This window comes from Acanthochromis polyacanthus, chromosome 12, assembly GCF_021347895.1.
Source record: "Acanthochromis polyacanthus isolate Apoly-LR-REF ecotype Palm Island chromosome 12, KAUST_Apoly_ChrSc, whole genome shotgun sequence".
In the NCBI taxonomy this organism is placed as follows: Eukaryota; Metazoa; Chordata; class Actinopteri; family Pomacentridae; genus Acanthochromis; species Acanthochromis polyacanthus.
The window spans coordinates 15,918,623-15,941,268 of NC_067124.1; the positions used below are offsets into that span (position 1 = coordinate 15,918,623).

General features: G+C 39.6%; 1 protein-coding gene across 1 annotated transcript; it reads left to right on the top strand.

Annotated features, from left to right (window-relative positions):
• Positions 1 to 1,794: 1,794 nt before the first annotated feature.
• slc6a3 (solute carrier family 6 member 3) lies at positions 1,795 to 22,188 on the top strand. Its single transcript, XM_051957187.1, has 20 exons — positions 1,795 to 1,978; positions 3,200 to 3,853; positions 4,366 to 4,453; positions 4,598 to 4,751; positions 4,930 to 6,971; positions 7,771 to 7,895; positions 8,253 to 8,460; positions 9,399 to 9,530; positions 11,716 to 11,932; positions 13,680 to 13,818; positions 14,049 to 14,183; positions 15,514 to 15,617; positions 16,218 to 16,342; positions 16,661 to 16,773; positions 17,054 to 17,182; positions 17,420 to 17,519; positions 19,068 to 19,168; positions 19,948 to 20,115; positions 20,207 to 20,278; positions 20,398 to 22,188. The coding sequence occupies exons 6-20, from the start codon at positions 7,809 to 7,811 to the stop codon at positions 20,419 to 20,421; spliced, it is 1,854 nt and encodes a 617-aa protein (XP_051813147.1). The 5' UTR covers positions 1,795 to 1,978; positions 3,200 to 3,853; positions 4,366 to 4,453; positions 4,598 to 4,751; positions 4,930 to 6,971; positions 7,771 to 7,808; the 3' UTR covers positions 20,422 to 22,188.
• Positions 22,189 to 22,646: the final 458 nt, after the last annotated feature.

Consider the following 22,646-nt stretch of genomic DNA (forward strand, 5'->3'; position numbering starts at 1 on the left):
TCCAGTTAAGAATATCATGATTTATGCAAATTTACCTCAATAAGGTGAACGTTCAGGTTAAGATTGTGCAATGATATTTGTTATGTAAGTTTAGCTGATTAAAGTTTATGACTCTGCACTAAATATTATTTAAATTTACATTATAATATTTAGGGTCAGACCCTGCAGTATTGAGATTAAGAAATCAAATCTTCTATAAAATGTAAATACACTGAACTCATTTGGATATACAGGGTGACACAAAAAAACAGGAACTTTTTAACAATCCAATAAAACCAAGAGTGATAGAAGAAAAAATATTTTATTCATAGTAATTGAAACCTTAAAACGTGCCATTTAAGAAAGAATGATGGAATTTTCATTTTTGAAAAACTACGTCCTGTAGATGGCGTCCTCCTGTACGAATGCATTCTTGAAGTCTGGGGCATTTGACTTCATGTTTCCACATGTTTGGAGCTGCATTTATTCCACAGATTTAACTTTTGTTCCAGTGAAAATGATCCATCAGCAGATCATTTGCACTGCAACAAAAGTAAATCTGCACCCAGTTAATGACAAACACGAGAGGAGCTGTTGAAGGCAGGACAAGGGACTGTGGGACTGTGGAAGATGCTGGAGCTGAAGTGTCAGCGTGTGATCCACCGTCACCGACAGAATCAGCAAAATTGATGTGCTTCCAAAAGTGTGAGTGATGTGTGATGAGATCCAAAAAAGTGTATAAATAAAAAAGGCTGTTATTGTGGTGATTTCATGAAGCATTTTCAAACAGTGATTGAGCTCCATTTCAGAAACAGTCAGATCCGCTGGATGTAAATATAGATTAAAAAAAAAAAAAAAACCAGATTTGATGACCTTGAAGTAGCCACCTGCAGCTCCGAGTGTCAACGGAGTTGCCAGCCTCAGACAATTCATGCCATGTGCGCTTGACATGAGGTATGGAGTAATAGGAGTGCCAAATCAAAACATAAATAAATAAATAAATGTGGAAATATAAAGAGAAATAAATAAATGTAGAAATATAAAGAGAAATAAATAAATAAATGTGGAAATATAAAGAGAAATAAATAAATGTAGAAATATAAAGAGAAATAATTAAATAAATAAATAAATGTGGAAATATAAAGAGAAATAAATAAATAAATGTGGAAATATGAAGAGAAATAAATAAATAAAAAGGAAAATTTTGTCTTTGCTTTTTACCTTTTCTGTTTTTTCCTTTTATTTATTTATTTATTTATTTCTCTTTATATTTCCACATTTATTTATTTAATTACTTATTTCTCTTTATATTTCCACATTTATTTATTTATTTCCCTTTATATTTCCTCAGTCCACCAAGAAAAGGAAAAATGCAAATCAGTTTGCTCTGGGCGGGGATTCTGAACACAGGAGTCCTGCCTGACACCAGCTCCCAGCACGGCTGAAGTGAAGCCATGTCACCGTTGAGCTTCGGCTTATTCTGCCACTGATAAGAAAATAAACATTAATTTACCGAATTAGCAGCGTCCTTTCAGTGTCTGATGGCTGAATCAGCCGAAGCTCCACGGTGACTCTGCTTCACTTCAGCCGTGGTCGGAGCTGGCGTCAGGAAAGAAGCCTGTGTGCAGGTACGACTCCCCTCCCTGAAAAGGAAGCCCCGCCCAGAGCAAACTGATTTGCATTTTTCTATTTCACGGTGTCAGGCCATTATGAAATAACCACCAAGAAATAAAATGCAAATCAGTTTGCTTTCACTTGGTGGACTGAGCTGTCAATCAAATGGCTCCAGGCGGGGCTTCCTCGTCGTTCCATACGACACGCCCCTCTGAGCGGCGTCCCGACGGAGACCCTAAGCAAGCGGGGGCAAAGTTTCAGTGTTTTCCATTGATGTGTACGGCACGAAAATTAAAACAAGAAGAATGCCGGCTCATTGTGCGGCATACAGTTGCACACTACATCGGACGATCAAGACAAGGAAACTTGGAATAACTTTCCACAGGTAAGAATAGTTTTGGGCTCGTTTTTTATTATTAAATCTTGTTGAGGGTCTATGAGAGCTAACTAATTAGCCATTAGCAAAACACTAACATGAGCTAACAGCTGGACAACCAAATACCAGACGATTAATAGTAGCTGTAGTACAAGCAGTAGTAGTAATACGAAAAGTTCAAGCAGCAGTAGTAGTATAAGTAGCTGTTAGAGTCGTAGACGTAGTATCAGCATGTGTAATAGTATTACAAGTTGTAGTAGCAGTGACAGTATCAGCAGCAGTAGTTGGTGTATTACCACTAGTAGTAGCATTACTATTAATAACACCAATACTACCAATTGTAGTAATAAAGCCTAACTCATATATATCCAGATTAGTATCTGTGTTCTTCCTCCAAACCCATTTTATGATTGGGATTACAGGCAATTCTTTAGGACTGCTTTCAAATAATTGAAATTAAAGAGAAATAAGATTAAAATAACATTAAAGAGAAATAAATAAATATAAGGAAAAACAGAAAAGGTAAAAGCAAAGACAAAATTTTCCTTTTTATTTCTCTTTATATTTACTAATTTAATTGTTTATTTCTCTTTGTATTTATACATTTAATTATCTGTTTCTCTTGCTTCATTTATTTACTTCTCTTTATATTTCCACATTATTTTATTTATATTTTGATTCTATATTTCCACATATATGTATTTATATTTTGAGAATGCCGATTGGAGGTTTTGTTTTTAGTTCAATGGCTAAGTTACAGGTCAGACCCACCTCCAATACATATTAAGCATATGGGGGGGTTCGGGGTTGTTTTACACGTTTCAATAGCGAGGGGCGCCTGCCAAATGAGAGTGCATGTACATTCTCCGACGCCTCTGTCGGGCACTCAGTTCAGAGGATCGTCAAAGGGTTGCAGAAGAGGTGAGTTTATGTTGTAGAAATCTCATAGTCTGTGTTTCATTGGAGGTTGTAATGTTTGTTAGAGGAGAAATGTGTTTTGAAATATGGCGTTTAAATATGTCATTGTCATGTTGCAGAGATCATCTAATCACAATCTGTTTAATGAAAATTATTCAAAAATATTAAAAATCACGTCACAATTGCAGTAGTCAATAATGGCAAGATATTTTTCCAAAACCATGCAGCAACAGAGGGTAACAGTGTCAACAAAAGTATATTCATTTCATATCTATTTTTTCTCTATATGTTTTTGTATCCTTCTCTCTGTAGATCTGCAAGACCATTCTGGGACACACAAAGGAGCGCTTCTCCTTCACCGACCATCTCGTCTGTGCAACCTTGTTGCAGGGAGACAGGTTTGAAGAACATCACGGGTCATTTCCTGAAGAGGCACTGCAACGCACTTTGAAGGCCTACCCGATGCTGAATGGAGGCAAGCTGAAGACACAACGTGGTCTCATCTCCAGCAAAGTAGAGTTCAGAGCCTGCTGTGGTGCACTGGACCTATTCCAGTACTTGCATACAACCTCTCCCTCACCCCCCTCTAACCTCCCCCCTCTTAGCATTTACGAAGAAACGCCCCCCTCCAGAAACTTGCGTAGCACTCGTGAAGTTGTCTTTTACGGCTGGGTCCCCCTGGATCTTTATCTGCCATTATGTAAAAAAAGATGAGCAAAACAAGTCGCCAGCGAACTACGAAGCTATACCAAAGCAACACATACAGAAAACATGTAAGTCCAAGGCGTACGTAATCTACGTAACTAGGCCTGAACCGGAAGATTTTTGATTGACAGGAAAGGGAGCAAACCAAACGCCTCGGTCCGAGCGCATTGATTGGCTGATGTTTTTCAGGTCCTGCCATCTCCACAGTTATTTTTTTTATTTTGTATTCTTTTAGAGACCATACATACAAGTCCACTAAAGGTCAGTATATTCATTTTGTGTGAATCAGACAAATTAAACAAAAAAAAACATCCTCCATAATGCCTTTAACTTCATGGCTTCCTGGATGTTGCTGCCACTTCAGTCTAAATTCTAATGATGCTAGGACTCCCCTGACTTTTCTTCTAGTTCCGTGAGTGTTAATATTTAATGTTTTAACTGATTTGTCTTGATGAAATGCCTAATAATGTCATCGTTGTAACTTAGAAGCCCCTGAAAAGTTTTCCCCTAGAAATGTCCTGATTTATGACCTAATTAATGGCTTCCTCGTCAACTTGCTGCTGATTAGAACAATACGCTAAACCTTTCACCTGCTAAACATCAGTGTGTTGTTCCTCATGGAGCTGTTGACATAGCTGTAGACGACCCTTTGCTGCTCTCATCCTGGGTTTGCGACTGGAAACTGAGTGCTTTTGGCGTTTTCTCATCCAGACGACGTCGGTTAGTGATTAAAGTGAGTACTTTCTAATGAAATGTTTTCTTTTCATCAACAGCTCTTCCCTCTGGCTGATCTTATTAAATGCGACATCGTTTAGAACTGAATGAGACTTTGTCAGGAGTCCCCATTGCGTAGCTCAGCAGGTAAAATGGTCGTCTGTGTTTTGGGGGAGGGGTAAGCTCTAATTGTCTGAAATCACTGGTTATGGTCATGATTCAATGGATGAAGAATTTGTCCTCATTCTTCTTTTGTGTGTGTGTGTGTGTGTTTTCTTTTTCTTCCTGCAGGAGTAAGCAGACAGTTCTCAGACGAAACAAGACAAGTTTAGGGAAACCCGTTTGCTCCCATTTGGAACGCCCTTTGTGCCTTTTAACATCCAGATGTAGCAGCTTAAACAAAGCAGAAGAGAACTGGTTAGAATGGGAAAAGTGCACTTTCAGGGTAAGAGTGTTATTAATTTTTAGTGCTGTGTGCTTCTCTTTCAAAAAAGGTTGGGTTAAAGGTCACAGCCTTTAATCACTTTAAACCTGTTTTTTCTTGTCTTTCATCTCCCTCTCTGCTGTTCTTGTATCACCCAACTCCTGCTCTTCCCCCTCCTGCTCTCCTCTCTGGGTCTCAGCTGTTGCATTTATGAAAACAAGACACTCGATTATGTTCAACTCGTCGTCGTCCGAGCTCCATCGGAAACCTCATAATTCCTGCAGGGTTACATCGACCCAACATTTTCTGATATGAGGGCTGAGGCTTGATGGATGATTGCACTTCAGAGATGTGTGTGCATCGCGGTGGCAGTGGAGTTGGGGATTAGTGGCCAATTGATCACTGCCATTGGCTGGCAAACAACAAGCTGTCATGGTGGACATGAAGGCCATAAATCTGTCCGTGGGGAGCCGGCTGATTGTGTTATTTGGTGGCCGGGACCTGTTTTGGCTGAGTCTGAAATGGGAGAGGTCTGGGTGTCAGGACTGATTGTGTTTAGGCCGTTGGACATTACAGGTAATGAGATTTGTGCTGTGACTGGGTGGGTGGGTCACCGGGTCTGTTTAGGGGTGGAGCACGAAGGGAGGCAAAGAAAAAGGGCAACTGGTTTCATGGAGATCAGCAAGGACAGAGTTTACACTCAAAACACGCAAGAATTAATGTCCATTTATAGCTATTTGCCACTAATACATGTCATTAATTTTGCGTCTCCTCTCTTGTCTCGTTTTGGCTTTTTCCTCTCTGTTCTTCTTCTGTCTGTGGGTATCTTTGGCTCCGGAGCTGCTTTCTTTCTGATTTCTGACTCCAACAATCTGCTCAGTGTTTGTTATATTGTCTGCTTTTTCTACTTGCTCATTTTTTTTCTCTCCTCAGCTGGTTGAGGCAGAAGGTTTCCTATCCCAATTCTGGTTCTGTTGAAGTTTCTTCATGTTTCAGGGGAGTTTTCTTCCTCTTCACTGTCCTCAGAGCTTCAACAAAGGAGGGGTGTTTAGCTGTAACCATCCTGACCTCACTTTGTAAAGTGCCCTGAGATGATTTGGTGCTATATAAATGGGCATTTTTATATAAATTGGGAATATTTGAATCAAACTGAGTTTATTGTTGGACTCTTATTTTCGTCCTATAAATCAATTTCAAGCAAACCAAACCCACACGGTTTTGAATCTCATGTTCTCCAGTTAAAAATAAAACCTGAAGCTGGTTTTATTTTTACTTTGTTGCTTATTTACTTGAAAATATGAAACAAAAATGTTTTCAGAGTCTTTGAATGGCTGGTTTTCGCATCTTTTTTTGACTCATTTATGGAGGAAGGTCCATCCGTCACGAGCAACATTTTTACTCTTTTGATTATTTATTTTTTGCATAAGAAAGCTGACAACTGTTGTTGTTCATGAGTCACTCGAGCATAAAAGCAAGAAGTTCTGTTGACACATGTAATGGCAACCATCCCCCATTTTAAATGAAATGAAAGGAATAATAAGCTCATAAGTAACTGACAAAGATTTTAAAATTGTTTTCTTTTTTTAATTCCTTTGAATCAGTTAAGTGTTCAGTCATAAAATATAGCTTTGTATTTTAAAAATATCGATTAAAACAAGAAGAAATACAAACATATAAGAAGATATCTTAGAGTGAAGCATCTTGAATGTGTCTTATTTGGAAATCTTTACTTTTTTACCCCACAAAAGAAGAGTCTTCCAGGAAAAACAAATCTTAAATCAGGTGAGAAAATACAGCAGGGATGGGTGAGAGAGGGGGAGGACCAGACGAATCCTGGGTGAGGAGGGAGGGAGGAGTGTGACGGCGAGGGGGGAGTGTTGGTGATTGTTTCCCATATTTCAGGAGTGGTCCCACAGACAGACCTCCATACGAGACCACCAGCTGCTCTGGTCTCTGTGGCCGTTATTCCCGCCAAGTAGGGAAGGAGGGTTTTCTACAACTCCGGAGATCCAGTTTATCTCATCTTTTTCTTCTTTATCCTCATCGCCTGTCTTACTGTGACTCCATCTCTGTCCTTTTTACGTCACCTTTTTGCTCAACATCTTTGCTTTGTTAACTTGCCGACAAAGGCTTTCAGAAATATGTTCAGCATCAGCTTAGAGCAAACTGAAGAACATCAGCTCTGGAATTAAATCATCCAAACTGACACCTGGAGGAGCTTTTGTCTGCTCTTTCTCAAAGGTGAGTGTTTAATTTTCTGGAAGGATGTTTCATCTGTTGCTACATTTTTTTCTTTATTGACTGTGGTGTTATATTTGGCAGAAAATTTACAGAGTTAAGAACTGAATTTGTCAATTCTGAGCTCTTAAATGTCAAACGTTTAAATTAAATGACATGATTCCATTTTAGAAAGCGTCATGGACAAGCAAAATTACAAAAAAGAAATTAAACAACAGCTCTGGGCTTTATATTGATACTTTTTTCCTAATAAAATGTATATTGGAGGAACAATTCTAAACTATAATCAGAATTAAATCTGGTGTCCATCACATTGCGGAGTGCGTAGGTGGTGGGCCAAATCTGTAGGCAAAATGGCGATCAACAAGTGTGAAATGAAATGAGCAGGCAGTGATGACCTTGTAGAGATGCTCCTCATTGTTGTTCCCTCATCTATCATTCTTTATTGCTTTTCCATTCTAATTTGGCTCATTCTGCGTTCACTCCAACAAATCTGAAGCTTGAATTTAGTTTTTGGATCAGACTCCTTCCATATTTGTCAACAAGCTGCTGAATATGTTGAAAAATTGTATTTTTTCCACATTTTTTTATTTTGCGGCTTTAGTGTTTTAAATGTGTTCTTTTTCTCTTATTATTACTTTATTTTTGTCCCAGTATTGCCATTCATCCCTCTTGGAGTTTTTTTTTTTTAATTTATAATTCCTTGTTACAGGAATAATAAAAGTCCCCTTTTATGTTTTCTATCACATTTTGCAATCATGACTCTGCAGCCAGCTTCACTTAACTTTTCCCTCTTCTACAGCTACCGGCTCTTCATTACCAAAGGCTGACCACCCCTTCATGCTGACAGAGAAGGTCCCTGTCGGCGTGATGTCCTCAGTTGTAGCCCCAGAAAAACCCACCTCCAACACCATGGGTCCCAAAGAGGTGGGTGCAGATCTGAGACACATGGAGCGGATTAATGCAGTGCAGCTTTAGAAAACCTTATTGAATCACTGCATGGTGCAAGCTTCTTAACTGTCTGTCTCGGTGTATTCAGAATAAACAAAACAAAAACAAGCGATTATTTTTTTTTACCCTTTGCAAGTACTTTTTCTCTTGTATTAAGAACATAATGAAGAGTTTTTGCTGATTCATGAAGTGAAAATGATTGGAAAAATAAAACTTTGAAAGCACGCCAGTAGAAAGAAGGTGTATGACTTTTTTTTTGCTGTACAACCTGTTTAAACAGCCATCTGCCTCTACTTTGTCATGTGATGGATGATGAACCTATCGACCCTTCAGGTGGAGCTGATCCTGGTGAAAGAGCAGAATGGAGTTCAGTTCACCTCCACCACCTTAGTGGCTCCGAATCAGAACCAGACTAACCCCAGCGGGGAGGAGAGGGAGACCTGGGGGAAGAAAATCGACTTCCTCCTGTCCGTGATCGGATTTGCCGTGGACCTGGCTAACGTCTGGAGATTCCCTTACCTCTGCTACAAAAATGGAGGAGGTGAGGAGGAGGAGGAGAAGAGTGGGATAAATTCTGTTTGTGTTTAAAGAAAGATGTGGGAGAATAAGCTGAAATAAATTTTAAAATGGAGCGAAGAAGAGGAAGCAAATATATTCACGGACCACCTCAGAAAGCTGTATGTTTTCCTGTGCATGTACCACAGTATTTACACATGTGCAGGTGTGTGTGTGTTTGTGTGATTCAGATCTCTGTGTATGATGGCTGTGTTTGTGTGTTTTTTCTAACCCTTTGCAGAGATCAAAAATGGGGGGAAAAACCACCACAGCTGCTCCGAATAGATTAGCTCTAACAATCAGTGTCACTAATTACGGCTGTTTAACATGGAGCTCTCATTATGTTTAAGAGCTATAAATGACACTGTGGCTGTCGCTGTGGATCTGAGGACACTTTACTGAATGTCCCAAAATCTAACCTGTATGTAAGGATATATTGTAAAGTTTAATCTGAGGCAATTGGTCCCAACTTTTGTATTTTTTTTTTCCTGTATATAACATGTAATCTGATCTTTTTCTTCAGCATTTTCTTTCTATTGAAAGCATAACGGACTGTCCATTAACATACGTAATTTTTCATTCCGTGTACCGCGTATTACCACAAATATCTGTAATAGATTCCACATAGAAATCTAGAAACTTCCTCAAGCCTACATAGGCTGTCATGCCTGAAATTAAAAAAGGAACTGGCCAGTTTCATAGAGTTTGTTCTCAGTGGGCTCCTGATTGTGTTTAAGTCATATAACGATTTGCATTGGAGAAAGAGATCAATAAAAGATCAATTTTATTTTTGCACTAAATTAGATATTCCTATACATTTGCAGAACTATTCTTGAAATTGTGCATCAAACCAGTATCTGAAGAGTATGTTACTTTAAACATATTTGTTTGATCTGTAATTTATATGCGTGTGTGTGTGTGCAGGTGCGTTCCTGGTACCATATCTGTTCTTCATGGTGATAGCAGGCATGCCTCTGTTCTACATGGAGCTGGCTCTGGGTCAGTACAACAGAGAGGGAGCAGCAGGTGTCTGGAAGATATGTCCCATATTTAAAGGTAGGAAATATATATTCATGTGTCCAGAGAAACTCGCCACTTCCCTGTTCTCATGCATTCACATGTCTAATCGTCATAGTAAAAGTTGCATGTTTCTTTCCTGTTTGTCCGTCCGCCTGCATGTCTGTCTGTCTGATAATATACCCCCTTCGGTGCCTGCATGTCTTTCTGTCTGCCCACTGCCTGCCTGTCCACATGGCAGTCTCTTTTGTCTGTGTGTTGAGCAGCGACAGCCCATTGTTTATCCTCTGCCAGAACATCAGGTTCTGCCGGCACTCAGATGGAAAGCAAATGAAAATTGGGCTTTTAGACTCTCGTCCTGAGCGTCCAAATCCTTCTGTCAGGGTGCTTTTCAACACATGGTTAAGCAAAGCGCAGATCAGGAGGATGCCATCCGAAGGAGAAACAAACATTAAGACCAATTTCTGAGCAAAGTCGTAGGTTGAAGATTTAATGATACACTTTACTTGGTTTGACTTTTTATCCTTTTTTATAAACTTTCCAAGCTCTGGTTTGTGTGTTCCCATCCATCTCTGTGCTGCATAGCCTGCTCTAAGTTAGCCCCATATATATATCCACCTAACTGTGAATTAGAAGTTGCATCAGACATCAGATGCCACCGATGCTGGCAGACCATCTGTTGCTTCTCAGTATGAAGCCATAGCGCTGTCTGCTGTGAAATGATGTCCTTGTTGGTCTGAAGGTGGCCCACAGTGCACACGTGTTGCTCCATGTGTTTCTGGATGTGCCTCCCCTGTGCCGTCTGTTAGAAACCACACCGAGTACGTTGATGCTCTAATCACACACTTCACTCTCTCTCTCTGTCTCCCAGCGGGGGGATAACAGTAATTATTCAAATACACATACACATGCCCGTATTGACAGTAATTATTCTGATCAACAAGCTGGTTTCCTCTCAGGATCAATGCATTGGAAGAAAAGGACCGAGAGGGGGAGAGATAGCAATGGCCTCATGTGGCGCTAATAAGAGGCATCGCTTGCTGGACAAATATCACATCCACATTACAAAGAAATCAATAAAGCACAGTTGTGGTCATGCTTCTCGGCAAAGGTTGACAATTAAATTCGTGCTTAGAAGAGTGGACAGTGTTTCAGATTTCTGGAAAGGGTAGATGTGTTGATAATTAAGGCATGAAGAGGTGATGTTTCAAAGTTGTGTTTTTCTTCTTGGTGTGTCCTTTGGTGATGACATCTGTTTGAGCCTCAATAGTACATGGTAAAAACTCCTGATTACAACAGTTCAAAGAGATGAAAATAGTATACATTTCAAGTGTGGATATGATTTGGTTTACTGTATTGTTCTTCATAAAATCAGCAGGCTAAACGATGTATGTTCCAAGCAAGTGTGAAAAAGTGATTATTTGGTCGCAATTCACAACAAATGAAAGGTTTTGGTCCCTTTTTCAGGATGATGCAGTATTTCCAAGTCAGTTGACATTCGCTACAATGTGAAATAGAGTAGAATTTTTTGTGCTGTTTTCATGGCACTTTTTGGTGAATCTCTCTACTTTGACATTTTCAGATCATGTGTACATGCAACAATAAAACAATATGTACCCAATAAGAAGCAAAATTTCAACATGAATCAATGGGCCACAAGGCAAATCTGATTGGTCAGTTGCTCAATAAGTGTTACATTTGTATCTTTGGACTTTTATTAATGATTTATAATACATAATACTTTCTAGTGCTTTCTAAAATGGTCAAAGACACTTTAGAAAATAGATAAGAATACAACAAATAAATGTAAAAACTGGAGTAAGGAGATGTAGACAAAACTTTTGTGGGCTGTGTTTAAGGGTTTTTCTTGTTGGACTTCTTGAATATGGAGAATGAGGAGGATTGTCTGATGCTTTCCTCAGTTTTTGTGAAATATTGAATAATTCTTCCTGTACATAACGGTCTTCAACAGATTACATAGCCAGCAAATAGATGCAGTGAAGTATAAGCGTAAAGTATCAAAAGATGTAAATCGACTCAGTTATTTCTTTACCAGTGGACAGACATTGCAGATGTCGAAGTCAGCCACTAAAAAAATGCATTTTTAGGGATGATACGTCAAAATTACATTCACTCCTCAGTATCTCAGGTGCTCACCTTGAATCTATACGCTATATTGTCTATATAGTGTCTACAATGAGAATGATTTGTTTTCTCCTGACAGGTGTCGGCTTCACTGTGATCCTCATCTCCCTGTACGTTGGTTTCTACTACAACGTCATCATCTCCTGGGCTCTGTTCTACCTATTCTCCTCGTTCACCAGCGAGCTGCCCTGGGTTCACTGCAACAACACTTGGAACAGTCCCAACTGCTCCGACTGGGCTGACAACAGCTCGGCCAGCGACATTTACAAAGCCACGCCTGCTCATGAGTACTTTGAGTAAGTTGACCTGATCTTCAGCTCTGACGTAACAGCAATTTATGTGTAGCAAGGAGATAGATACTGCAGGAAGTGCACAAGAAATAAATTTGATCTAATGCAATATTTTCAATAACTGCAAAATGAAAAATGATCAGCTCTCAACATCCACTATTTTTTTTCTTTACAATGGAACCAGACTTTGGCTCCATTTACAGTAATTGATGTTTCCTTCATTTCTATGAAACCGACCAGGTGTCTCCTATTTCAACAAGTGAGGGGTTGTTCTGTTTTGACAGCCGAGGTATTTCATCCATGCTAGCTGAAATAACAGTGTGCTATTTACACCGAACCACCTGCACATAATTTGATAGTATCATCTGAGCATCAGCTGATCTCATTTAGCCTCATCTGCGCGGCTCCCTCTGAAATTTTCTGAGTCAAGGCGTCAACAGTATTCAGATGACACCATATAGGAAGTAACATAAAAGTACACTTTGAAATTTGCTAGCTTTTACAGTTGATGCAATTTTCCTGTCATGATCTTTGACTTATTGTAGTCTATTCTAAAGCAAAAATTTTGCAATATTTGCAGCATATGTACAGACACTTGGTGTTACAATTATCTGGGATGTCTAAAGGCCATGTGACACAACTTAAAAAAAAAAAACTGGCATTGACTGTTTTATGAAGGATTTCAAATTCAGATCAAAAAATGCTGTTTTTCGATTTACTGGAATTTCGACACAGGAATCCTAAATGTGCCAATTGCTACTATTATTCTTATTAGATGCAGAATCAGTCCTTTGTGTGTCACACTCATAATTTTGCATAATATTAAGTCATGACGCATTCCAAACAGGTGAGTTGTATGTAAACTTACTGCCTGTATGTTTGTCATGAACCTGGAAATTAGGTATAGAGACCCAAACTTTTTTTGGCATCAGGCTGTAAACATGTTTTTTTTTTCTGCAACAGTTTAACATGGGGTCTGTGGGGATTGACATGCTTTTGGAAGCAGCCTCAATTGGCCATTCGAGAACCTGCAGTTTTTATTGCTTCCACGTTGGCTTCGCTTTTTTAGCCCCAGAGGTTGCACATAAGTTACACCAACATTTCCAAAACTTTCTGTTGTTCTTTCAAGCCTAAAACTCAAGGCAGACCGGTAATTTGGCCTTTTGTTAAAGCATGGCATAGTGACAAAACAGCTGGTTCCTCATGGCTTGTAGGGAAATATGTGAACTCCCTCTGACTTAAGGCAGCACATGTGGTCAAAAAAAATCAGCCTGAATTCTGGTGCATACTCTGCTTTGTACAGTTAATACCACCCAATGTCCTGTAGATGGGCGTTTTGAGAAATACTGTTTTCATATCTACCATAACAGTTTTAGTCACAATTTGCCTCTAAGTGTAATTAAATCTGATCATGGTCCCATTTGGAGGTGATTAATGGACGTCTTGTTTTACATTCTCTCTCATGCATCTTTTTTTTTTTCCACAGCCATACAGCATGAATTTGCAATTAAAAAACAAATAAATTACAAAGTGTCATTTGATTTAAGGGCAGCAGCTGTTGCTCTGTCACCTGCCTTACAACGTCTCAGAAGTTGAATACAATATAAAGCAAGTTGCATAAAATGCATCGGTGTCATTATGGGGGAGCAGCTTTTTAGGCCTCTCAGATTTGTTCTCGCGCTATTCCTGAATTGCAGCTTCTACTTCAGCCCTCCAGGGCTATGTTTGTAACCTGTATGTTCTGTTTCTTTAGACGAGCAGTGCTGCACATTCAGGACAGTAACGGAATCGATGACCTGGGTCGTCCACGCTGGCAGCTGACTTCTTGTCTCGGTGTGGTGATTGTTCTGCTCTACTTTAGTCTCTGGAAGGGGGTCAAGACCTCTGGCAAGGTAGCACATAACACAGTAATCATGTTGTTTAATGTTAAAATCTACTATAACCACTCCCAAATATTCTTCAAGTGAATTATAAATCAGTTTAATCTTTTACAATCTCTGTTGTCATACCTACTTGCTTGCATGCATGTGTGTAAATGTCTGTGTTCCCTTTTTTCATTTGCTTTGATGTGTTCCTATTCTGTGCGTGCGTGTGATTGGGCATCCTTGTGTGACTCTCTCAGGTTGTGTGGATCACAGCCACCATGCCCTACGTGGTCTTGACTGTGCTGCTGGTCCGCGGAGTCACTCTGCCTGGAGCCAGCGATGGCATTAAAGCCTACCTCTCCGTGGACTTCCTGAAACTCTGTGACGCCAAGGTGAGTGAAAACAAGAAGAGAGGGGAGGATACAAGTGAGCTGAGAGAGGTGGGGGCCCAGGAGAAGAAGAAGAAGATGTGATAGAGGAGGCAAAACATTGGTTGAAAGGAAAGGAACTCTCTGACATTTTGAATTTTAGTTAGATTTTCTTAATCAAATACTAGCCCTTCACATGTAGAGAAACCTGGATGAAGTCAAGAAGCTCTTAAAAGATTCGCTTTGAAACGTATTTGGTCGACGGTGGTAAATCAGCTTTTGCTGTGCTGGAGGGCAAACTTTCCAGCATGTTATGAATGAATAATCATCATATCTTCAGCTATTGCACTGTGAGACAGCTTTTGCATTCACTCACATTAGAACTGCCGTCTGTTGTTAAGTGCAGTCACGGTTAGAGATGGAGCTCCTACCTCACCTGCCCCCTCCCCCCCCCGCCCCCCTTCCTCTCAATCAAAGACTCACTGATGGACAGTCCTCATTTTAATGTGCAATAATAGCCACTTCAAACTGAGCATTTTACTTGAATCAAACGTTTTAAAGCAGATGTTGCACCTTACTGCACTATCACACTTTTTTCCTTTTTTTTTTTTTTTTTTTTTTAAAATAGTTCTTTCTATTTACTTGTATATATATTTAATACTCGTTTTATACAGCTGTTCATTGTTTGTTATACTATGTTGGTTTTTTTTTGGAAGTGCCAACAAAGTTGACAATAAATATGACAATAAATATCCTTGAATTCTTGAATCCTTGAAAATCAAGCAAAACCCCAAACAGAGAATAGGATAAAGTTGAAGAAACACAACAAACAGAAGTCTGAATGTGTAATTATTCCTGTCAGATTACACACTGGTGCATTAATACATAAGACCTGAGAGCCGTCAGCTTCTGTTTGCCGTATTCTGTGCACCAGTTTGGCCAAATAATGAAGCACCGCACGGCTTTCAGTGTTAATTTAGAAAGGTGTGTATTTCCAGCATTGAAAAAAATGTGAAAAAATTCTTTATGCAACCATTTCTGACACTTTCCTCGTCTGTGAAACGTCTTATTTACCTTGATAGGCTGGCACTGAGGAGCTCCAGACCAAAGCATCCAGTTATGGAGAACGATAGAGAAAGCAAGAGATTGAGAGATGCATGGGAGCAATTGGAGAATTAGATTAGATAGATGCATGGAGCAGTAATTTGCAAAATTACCCCCCGTATTCACAAGCGTCTTTCATCTACTGCTGTTGAATGAGTTTCCTGCAATTATCTCTAATAATGGCTTTTTTCCTCTCCTGTGCCTTTTGTTTGCCGCTTCACACAAGTGTGCTTGTTCTGTCGCTCCCCAGGTCTGGATCGAGGCAGCAACGCAGATCTGTTTCTCGCTGGGAGTGGGGTTTGGTGTGCTAATCGCTTTTTCCAGCTACAACAAATTCGGCAACGACTGCTACAGGTAAACACCCTCGGGGGAAGGCAGGTAGGGGTATCACTGAGACAAACAGTGGATGGGAAGTCGCCTTCTACAAGCACACGTGCGGCACGAGCAGGTGAATTACAATAACCTTTGAAGCTCCTTGAAACCCTCTTTGTCTTTGACGCCACGCTGTGCAGCAGACAGCCAGAATGCCAATCAACAGCGTCGCACTCTTTGAAAATCATCAGCATCCCTCAGCAGGCTTTTATCTCCTCTTTTGCCTTTTTTAATGTTTCTGGTGTTGGACACATGGCACCATCCACCTCAAGGATTCCTCCCTGAGCTCTTTATTTACAGAAGAAGTAGAATTTCTTTCCCAACAGAGCATTAACTGACAACTCACCAGTCTGTCACATAAACATGAAGTATCGACAACCTGACTGAATAATCCACAAAATCAATGCAGGTTCTCTAAATTATTTTGCTTCCCGGTCTCATGGCAGCAGGTGAGTCAATAGGAAAAAGGCCTTGACCTGTTCTAGACAAACTCTAATTGACCTAGTCGATTATGTGGATATTGACTGCGTACTTTCTTAATCTCCTAATATTTGCTGTTCAAACTTTTCTTTATTGATACAGAGATGCCATCATCACCAGCTCCATCAACTCTTTGACCAGTTTCTTCTCCGGTTTCGTGGTTTTCTCCTTCCTTGGCTACATGTCCTACAAGCACAACGTGGCTCTGGATAAAGTAGCCAGAGACGGTATGTTCTTAAATGGAGATCACTGTGTTCACGCATAAGTTAACTGTGTGTTTCATTAAAACAACAATTTACTTCAGCACAATTAACGTGCAATCCAGTGGACTTTTGACCACCTTTACAGATGCACTGTGTAACTTGCTGTCACAGCTTCTCCTCTCATGTCAGTAAGCTGCTGTGTGAAATAAGACTGTGGAAAGTGTTCATTTTGTCTAATCCACTGACATATTTTACTTGTATCTACTTTACTGTAATTATTTTGCATTTTAGCAACCTGCCTTGGATGCGCTAAACACTTGCATGCACGTTTATGTCCTTTAGGTGCTGGGTTGGTGTTTGTCATTTACCCAGAAGCCATTGCAACATTGCCTGGGTCATCAGTGTGGGCGGTTATCTTCTTCATCATGCTGCTGACTTTGGGCATTGACAGTGCTGTGAGTGTGCAGCCACAAACAGCCCCACATTTACAGCACTTAATTAAGCCAGATAAACATTTTTGTCTTATTTGGGACAAGTTCAGAGACAGATTTGTTATGATTTCATGCCATATTTATGGATATTTTAGTTTATATTTACATATAGTGTAATGCTGAAATCACATGGCAGAACTCCTTCATTCAATGCAAAATCACGGCCATATTTGGACATCTGCAGTAACTGAGCAGCTGCGACACTCTTTGCGTTCTCTTCTAACTCTTGTGTTTTCTCTTGCAGATGGGTGGGATGGAGTCAGTGATCACTGGGTTAATTGATGAGTTCAAATTCCTCCACAAGCACAGAGAGCTGTTCACCCTCTTTATTGTTGTCGCCACCTTTCTCATATCACTGTTCTGTGTCACAAATGTAAGTTTCATTCCACGTTGATCTTGTTTGTGTGCTGACTAGTGTTCATGACTGTGCTCTGTGGTTAAGATGTACTGATTTCACACATGGAAATGTCTTTTTCACCACCTCTGGAAAGGACTGCAAGTATCTGAAAATGCAATCAACCAAATAACGCATTTTTTTCTGTCTAATCTAACGGTAACATGTGCACTAATGCTTAAATTCGGCATTTTTCTCTCTTCCTTTCTTCTCTAGGGAGGCATGTATGTGTTTACTTTGCTTGACCACTTTGCAGCAGGAACATCGATTCTCTTTGGAGTGCTTATTGAAGCCATCGGCATCGCGTGGTTCTACGGTGAGAACGATGGAGTGAAGGAAACACAGATGATTCATTTTTTTCATGGCCAGCAAACCTGATGCGTTATTAGGGGCTTGATGAGAAATCTGTTGGTGAAGGTGTTCTGTGCCTCAATGCAGCATAGTTCTATTAAATGTAAGAAGCCGCAGCTCGTCCTGCCAATGGTTTGGCCTCTTTGTGCATGTATTGTTAAGACATGAGGATAGACTGCAGCTGTGGTGCTCATATGGTAGATAAATGGACCATATTCTGCCAGTGTTGCGTCTGTGTTCGCTGAACAGCGGTGAGGCAACACATAAAGGAAATAGCAGCTGGCGAACAGGCAATTCCCATTTGTCAATAGCTGGATTTTAGATTGTTGTCGGAGGGGGAGGCCTTCAATTTTTCTTCTGAGGACCAGATGTTCATGACACTCCATCTGACATAGCTTCACCACCAACACCAGGTTAAATTCTTTCAACACACCATGTTGCTATAAGTGATTAATTCACTGTGAATGAGATCAGAGAGTTGTCAGGATTAAATGACATCTGTCTAGGGTGATTTTTGCTCTACTTTTCCAGCACATATAAGCACAACATGGAAGAAACATTTTCGTTGTGTATTCATAAGTCATTTGTTTTTGTTTTGCTTATCTGGCCCTCCTAATGTGCTGTTTAGTGACATCTTATGTTTCTGTGAATAACTACACAATGAGCCAAATGTGAATTTCTTTGTGGTGGATTTTTGCATGCATTTCCTCTTACGACACATCAGCTAAAAACCAGAAACCTGACTTTTCAGAGTGTGAAAACCTAAGCCCCATTCTGAAGCACCAGCAGCCACAAAGTATTATAAAAACAATCTAAAGGTCAGGGAGAATGATTGACCTGAACTTCCATATTGAGTTTCTTGTCTGCTGAACCTGTCTGTGGAGGTGCATGAAGGACTAAATACTAACCAGGCCCCAGGCAGTGGGGTCAGCATATTGCCTCACTTTGGAGGGTCCTGATCTTGGCGATCCAGATAAATCCAGCCTAAGGCTTTACTGGGCCTTTTGTGGGCTTTTTTTCCCCCATCCTCATAACTGCTGACAGGAACCTCTGAACCCTGGCCACAGTGGTCTTTCGTTCTGCTGTCCACTGCATCAGTACATTTAGCCGTGCTGAGTACCTGCTCGTCAGTCTGGATAAATTCTCCTGCAGTGAGACATGCCTTCAGGGCAAGAAGGCAGAAAAAAAACAAAGTCCAGCCAGGAGGACTATGAGAGAGGGAGATCGTGATAAGGTAGCAATAATTATTACAGCTGGCTCTGCAGAATGACATCAGTTACTGCAAATGGTTAAACTGTAAACTGTATTTTTACTGTTTTCACTGATACTGCTGGTTTCATGGATGCATGCAATGGGGGCTTGATTTAAACATATTATACAGAACATGCACAAAGACACCCCAAGAGAAGGTGATTGCACCCCAAACCTGCTCTGTAATGTGATTTGCAACACTGATTTTGCTTTTAACCCTTTTTGTTAACCTTGTAAAAGAAGTAATTTCTGTGTGTTTTAGGCGTGGACCGTTTCAGTGATGACATTGAGGAGATGATCGGCAAGCGACCAGGCATGTACTGGAGGCTGTGCTGGAAGTTTGTCAGCCCCTGTTTCCTCCTGGTGAGTCGAACCAAGTTTTAACTTAACCATAACCATGTCAAAGTGGCACATCTTACTAACTGTAACCACAGCCAGGGAAAGCTCATAGAAAAATCCCTAAAACTTAAATGAGATTAATGAAATTTTGCACTGTATCACTGATACCAAAAAAATCTAAACAAAAAGTAAGTAGCAGTGATAACGGCTCATTGTACTCTTGAACTAAATGTAATCTAACAGCACAAATGTAGGTATTAAACGTTCATACGTCCACCAACCCACTGGCCCGATGCTAGCGGCTTATTCTGGTTGCACTAGAACATCCACACAGTTATAACTCTGCAACAACAAACGAGAAATTATTAGGGACTTCTTACTCAAACAGACTGCAGATTGACCAGTAGATCTCAGTCAGTCCTGCAACACATCTGGAATTTATTCTGCGATAGCACATCTAACCAGGATGCATGAAGGAGAAAGCTCCTCAACAAAGTCTTCTAAATCTATAATTTTGAAAATGAAGGAAACTGGAGGTAAGAGGCTCCACTGGTCTACAACTGCTGGTCCACGTGTCAGATTCTCAGGTTTTCCGGTCGAATATTTTCATAAATATAACCATCTTTCCTTGGTTGATGGAATAATGTCATGGCTGTTTACTATGTAGGTCATTTTAGTAGCTTTTCAGTAGCGATTTTCTGCTATAGAGTGCCCCTGTTTCTTCAGTAATCATTGAATTGATTTGCTTTCAAGAAGATACAGTTAGTTTGACATTTTTGTGTTCGTAAAACTTTCCTCCGTAGTTTATGGTCGTGGTGAGCTTTGCCACCTTCAACCCTCCAAACTACGGCCCCTACATGTTCCCTCCATGGGCCAACATGGTGGGCTGGTGTCTGGCCATGTCCTCCATGGCCATGGTGCCTCTGTACGCCATCTACAAACTCTGCACGCTTCCTGGAAAGTTCTGCGATGTAAGTTCTGGTCAAAATGTGGTGAAAATGAGTCGTGTAAATGTTGATGTTTAGTTTCGGAAACTTTAATCGCTCTTTTTTTCTTTAACAGAGGCTGGCTTATGCCATCACCCCAGAGACAGAGCATCATCTGGTCGACAACGGGGAGGTTCGGCAGTTCACTGTAAGTCTTTCGTTTATTATAATCACACAACATCATCGTCACATCTCTGCAGTTTTTTTTAATAAATATATTCCATACTGTGTTTTATTTCATTGGAATATTACATTTTTTCCCGACAGCTGCAACACTGGTTGGTGGTGTGAGAGCCACAGAAAGAGACAGACAAATAGAAAGAGTGAAAGAAAGAAAGAATGACCGTCTGAACACTGGGTGAATGAGTGAAGCACAACAAAGGTCTGAAGAAGAGCCATTTAAATAGATCCCAGTTGGTGGTGAGAGAAGTTTAAAAGTGCCAAGAAAATTTAAAAAAGAAAAAAAAAAAACTCCATAGAAATTGTAGTGTTCTTTACTTTCCACGGTGGATGTGTGAAGCTGTGCATTGGTCCTCGTTATTATTTGTTTTAATATTGATGGATGGGATTCAGTCAAATAGTTCACGCCTGCTGTTACCTTAAATGCTTCCCAGAATGCATTTCATGTTCGTTTTCGTTTTGCTAGACGTCAGTGTGGAACGCTAAAACTGTGCTAATGGAAACAGAATGATGTTTAGGTGCTCCACACAACAATAGCATTTTATTTTCATTTGTTTTTGTCTTTTTGACGTTCATTTTTAAATTTGCCAGCAAATGTAAAGTTATAGGTGGCCTTAATTTTATTATTTTCCCATCTGGATGAAAATTCACAATAAAGACAAAATGAAGTGAACACTGAATCCCAGTCCATACCATCTTAATGTAATTATTCATTTACTGTTTTTAAAGACTGTTATGAGTATAAGCACTGTTAGAAATTCCTCAAAATTACACCTAAATTGTTTACATCGAGGTAATTTACTGGATTTATTTCCTTTAGCAGCAAACACATCATCTGATTCCGCTAAAGCATATGTAACCATTATAGAAAGTTATGAATCATTACTTTCAAATACCCATGTTTCTGCTTTTAGTTTGATTAAATGGACCAGAGAAACCAGCTGGATAGTGTTTGCAAGTGCTGAGTAAAGTAACACTGTCATCTGTAGTGTTTTATATGATGATAATAATGATGATAATGATGATAATGGGTGACTGTGTTCCCAAAATATGATAAAACAGCTGCCCTGGAGTCATATCAGTTTAAAAAGTGAACAAACATTTCCTCCAAAACCTTCAAATTATTGTCACTGACAGCTGATCAACCAAAGAATACATTGACCTCAGAAATTCAAATGTCACTTCCTCAAACAAGAATATTTTGCCAAGGGATGTTCTTTCGTTTAATCAGTAGACCGCTTGATTGTTAACTTACGGACCGGATCAGTCTCGGTGTCAGTGCGCCAAATTTTTCCCCTCAGTGTTCCAGGGTTGGAAGCTATGATTGTCGCATTTCCTCCAGAAAGCATAAAGCTTTAATTTTACCGTTTACACAATCTTGTTCAGTATTTCAAGACTGTTTTAAAAAAAAGCTGCTTTTGATTGAACTGCAAATGAATCGTGTGTAATGTAATAAATGAAGTAATTTAAGTTATATATCTGTGTAAGTAAATGTCATGTAGAAAGCCTTGTATTGTATTGTATTGTATGATATTGAATAACAAGACCAACACGTATATATAGCGATATACATATAAATATATATATATATTAGCCTTAAGGATCTTGATGAGCATTACATGGAAGATCAGTAGAAACTTTCTCTTTACTTTCACACAAACTTTTCTGTTGAATCAGAAGCCACAAAACCCTTCCAGCTGGGTCAGCAATGACTTGCTTTCTCCCCTAATGGTACATGTAACACACTGGAAGATTAATTTTGTCCCAAACTGTATGCCTGTGCTGCTGTACTGTGCCTTGTGGTGTTTCTGACTGTATGATTTTGTTTTGTACCGTCAAACAAAGCATAATTAATAAAATTATCACATTTCAAATGTACTTCTGTGTTTTCCCTTTCTTAAAAAATACCTTCTATACATTTATTTCTAGTCCTACTGTAGTTTGGCTCATCGTTGTGTTGTGAGTGCATTGCAGCGATGGAGTCGTACTGTTGGGTGATTATTATTATTAGTTATTAATGTAAATAATGGCATATCGATATAGTTTGTTCTTGTACTTGCACTACTAAATCAGCGTTTACTTCAACTGATTCCTTTCAGAAGCTGCAGTAATCTTTTTTTTTGTCTAATATCATTAGAATCAGAAATATTCCTCCTATAGACTTCCTATATACTTTTGTGCATCAAAAATTATTGATCCATTATAAATTAAAGTGTTCCAACATAAGAAACTCATCTTTACCTTTCAGACATGCCTTTTTGCAAGTGATATCTTCTTTCTAAATATTGAAAACCCAAATAGAAGCACATGATGCAGAGAAGAGTCCCGATAATTGA

What these genes read in the sequence shown, in the direction of transcription:
- slc6a3 (XM_051957187.1), top strand. Translation starts at nt 7,809, where the DNA reads ATGCTGACAGAGAAGGTCCCTGTCGGCGTGATGTCCTCAGTTGTAGCC. An exon ending in TTCGGCAACGACTGCTACAG is followed by an intron (nt 15,618 to 16,217) that starts GTAAACACCCTC and finishes TTATTGATACAG; the next exon opens with AGATGCCATCATCACCAGCT. An exon ending in CGGCATCGCGTGGTTCTACG is followed by an intron (nt 17,520 to 19,067) that starts GTGAGAACGATG and finishes TGTGTGTTTTAG; the next exon opens with GCGTGGACCGTTTCAGTGAT.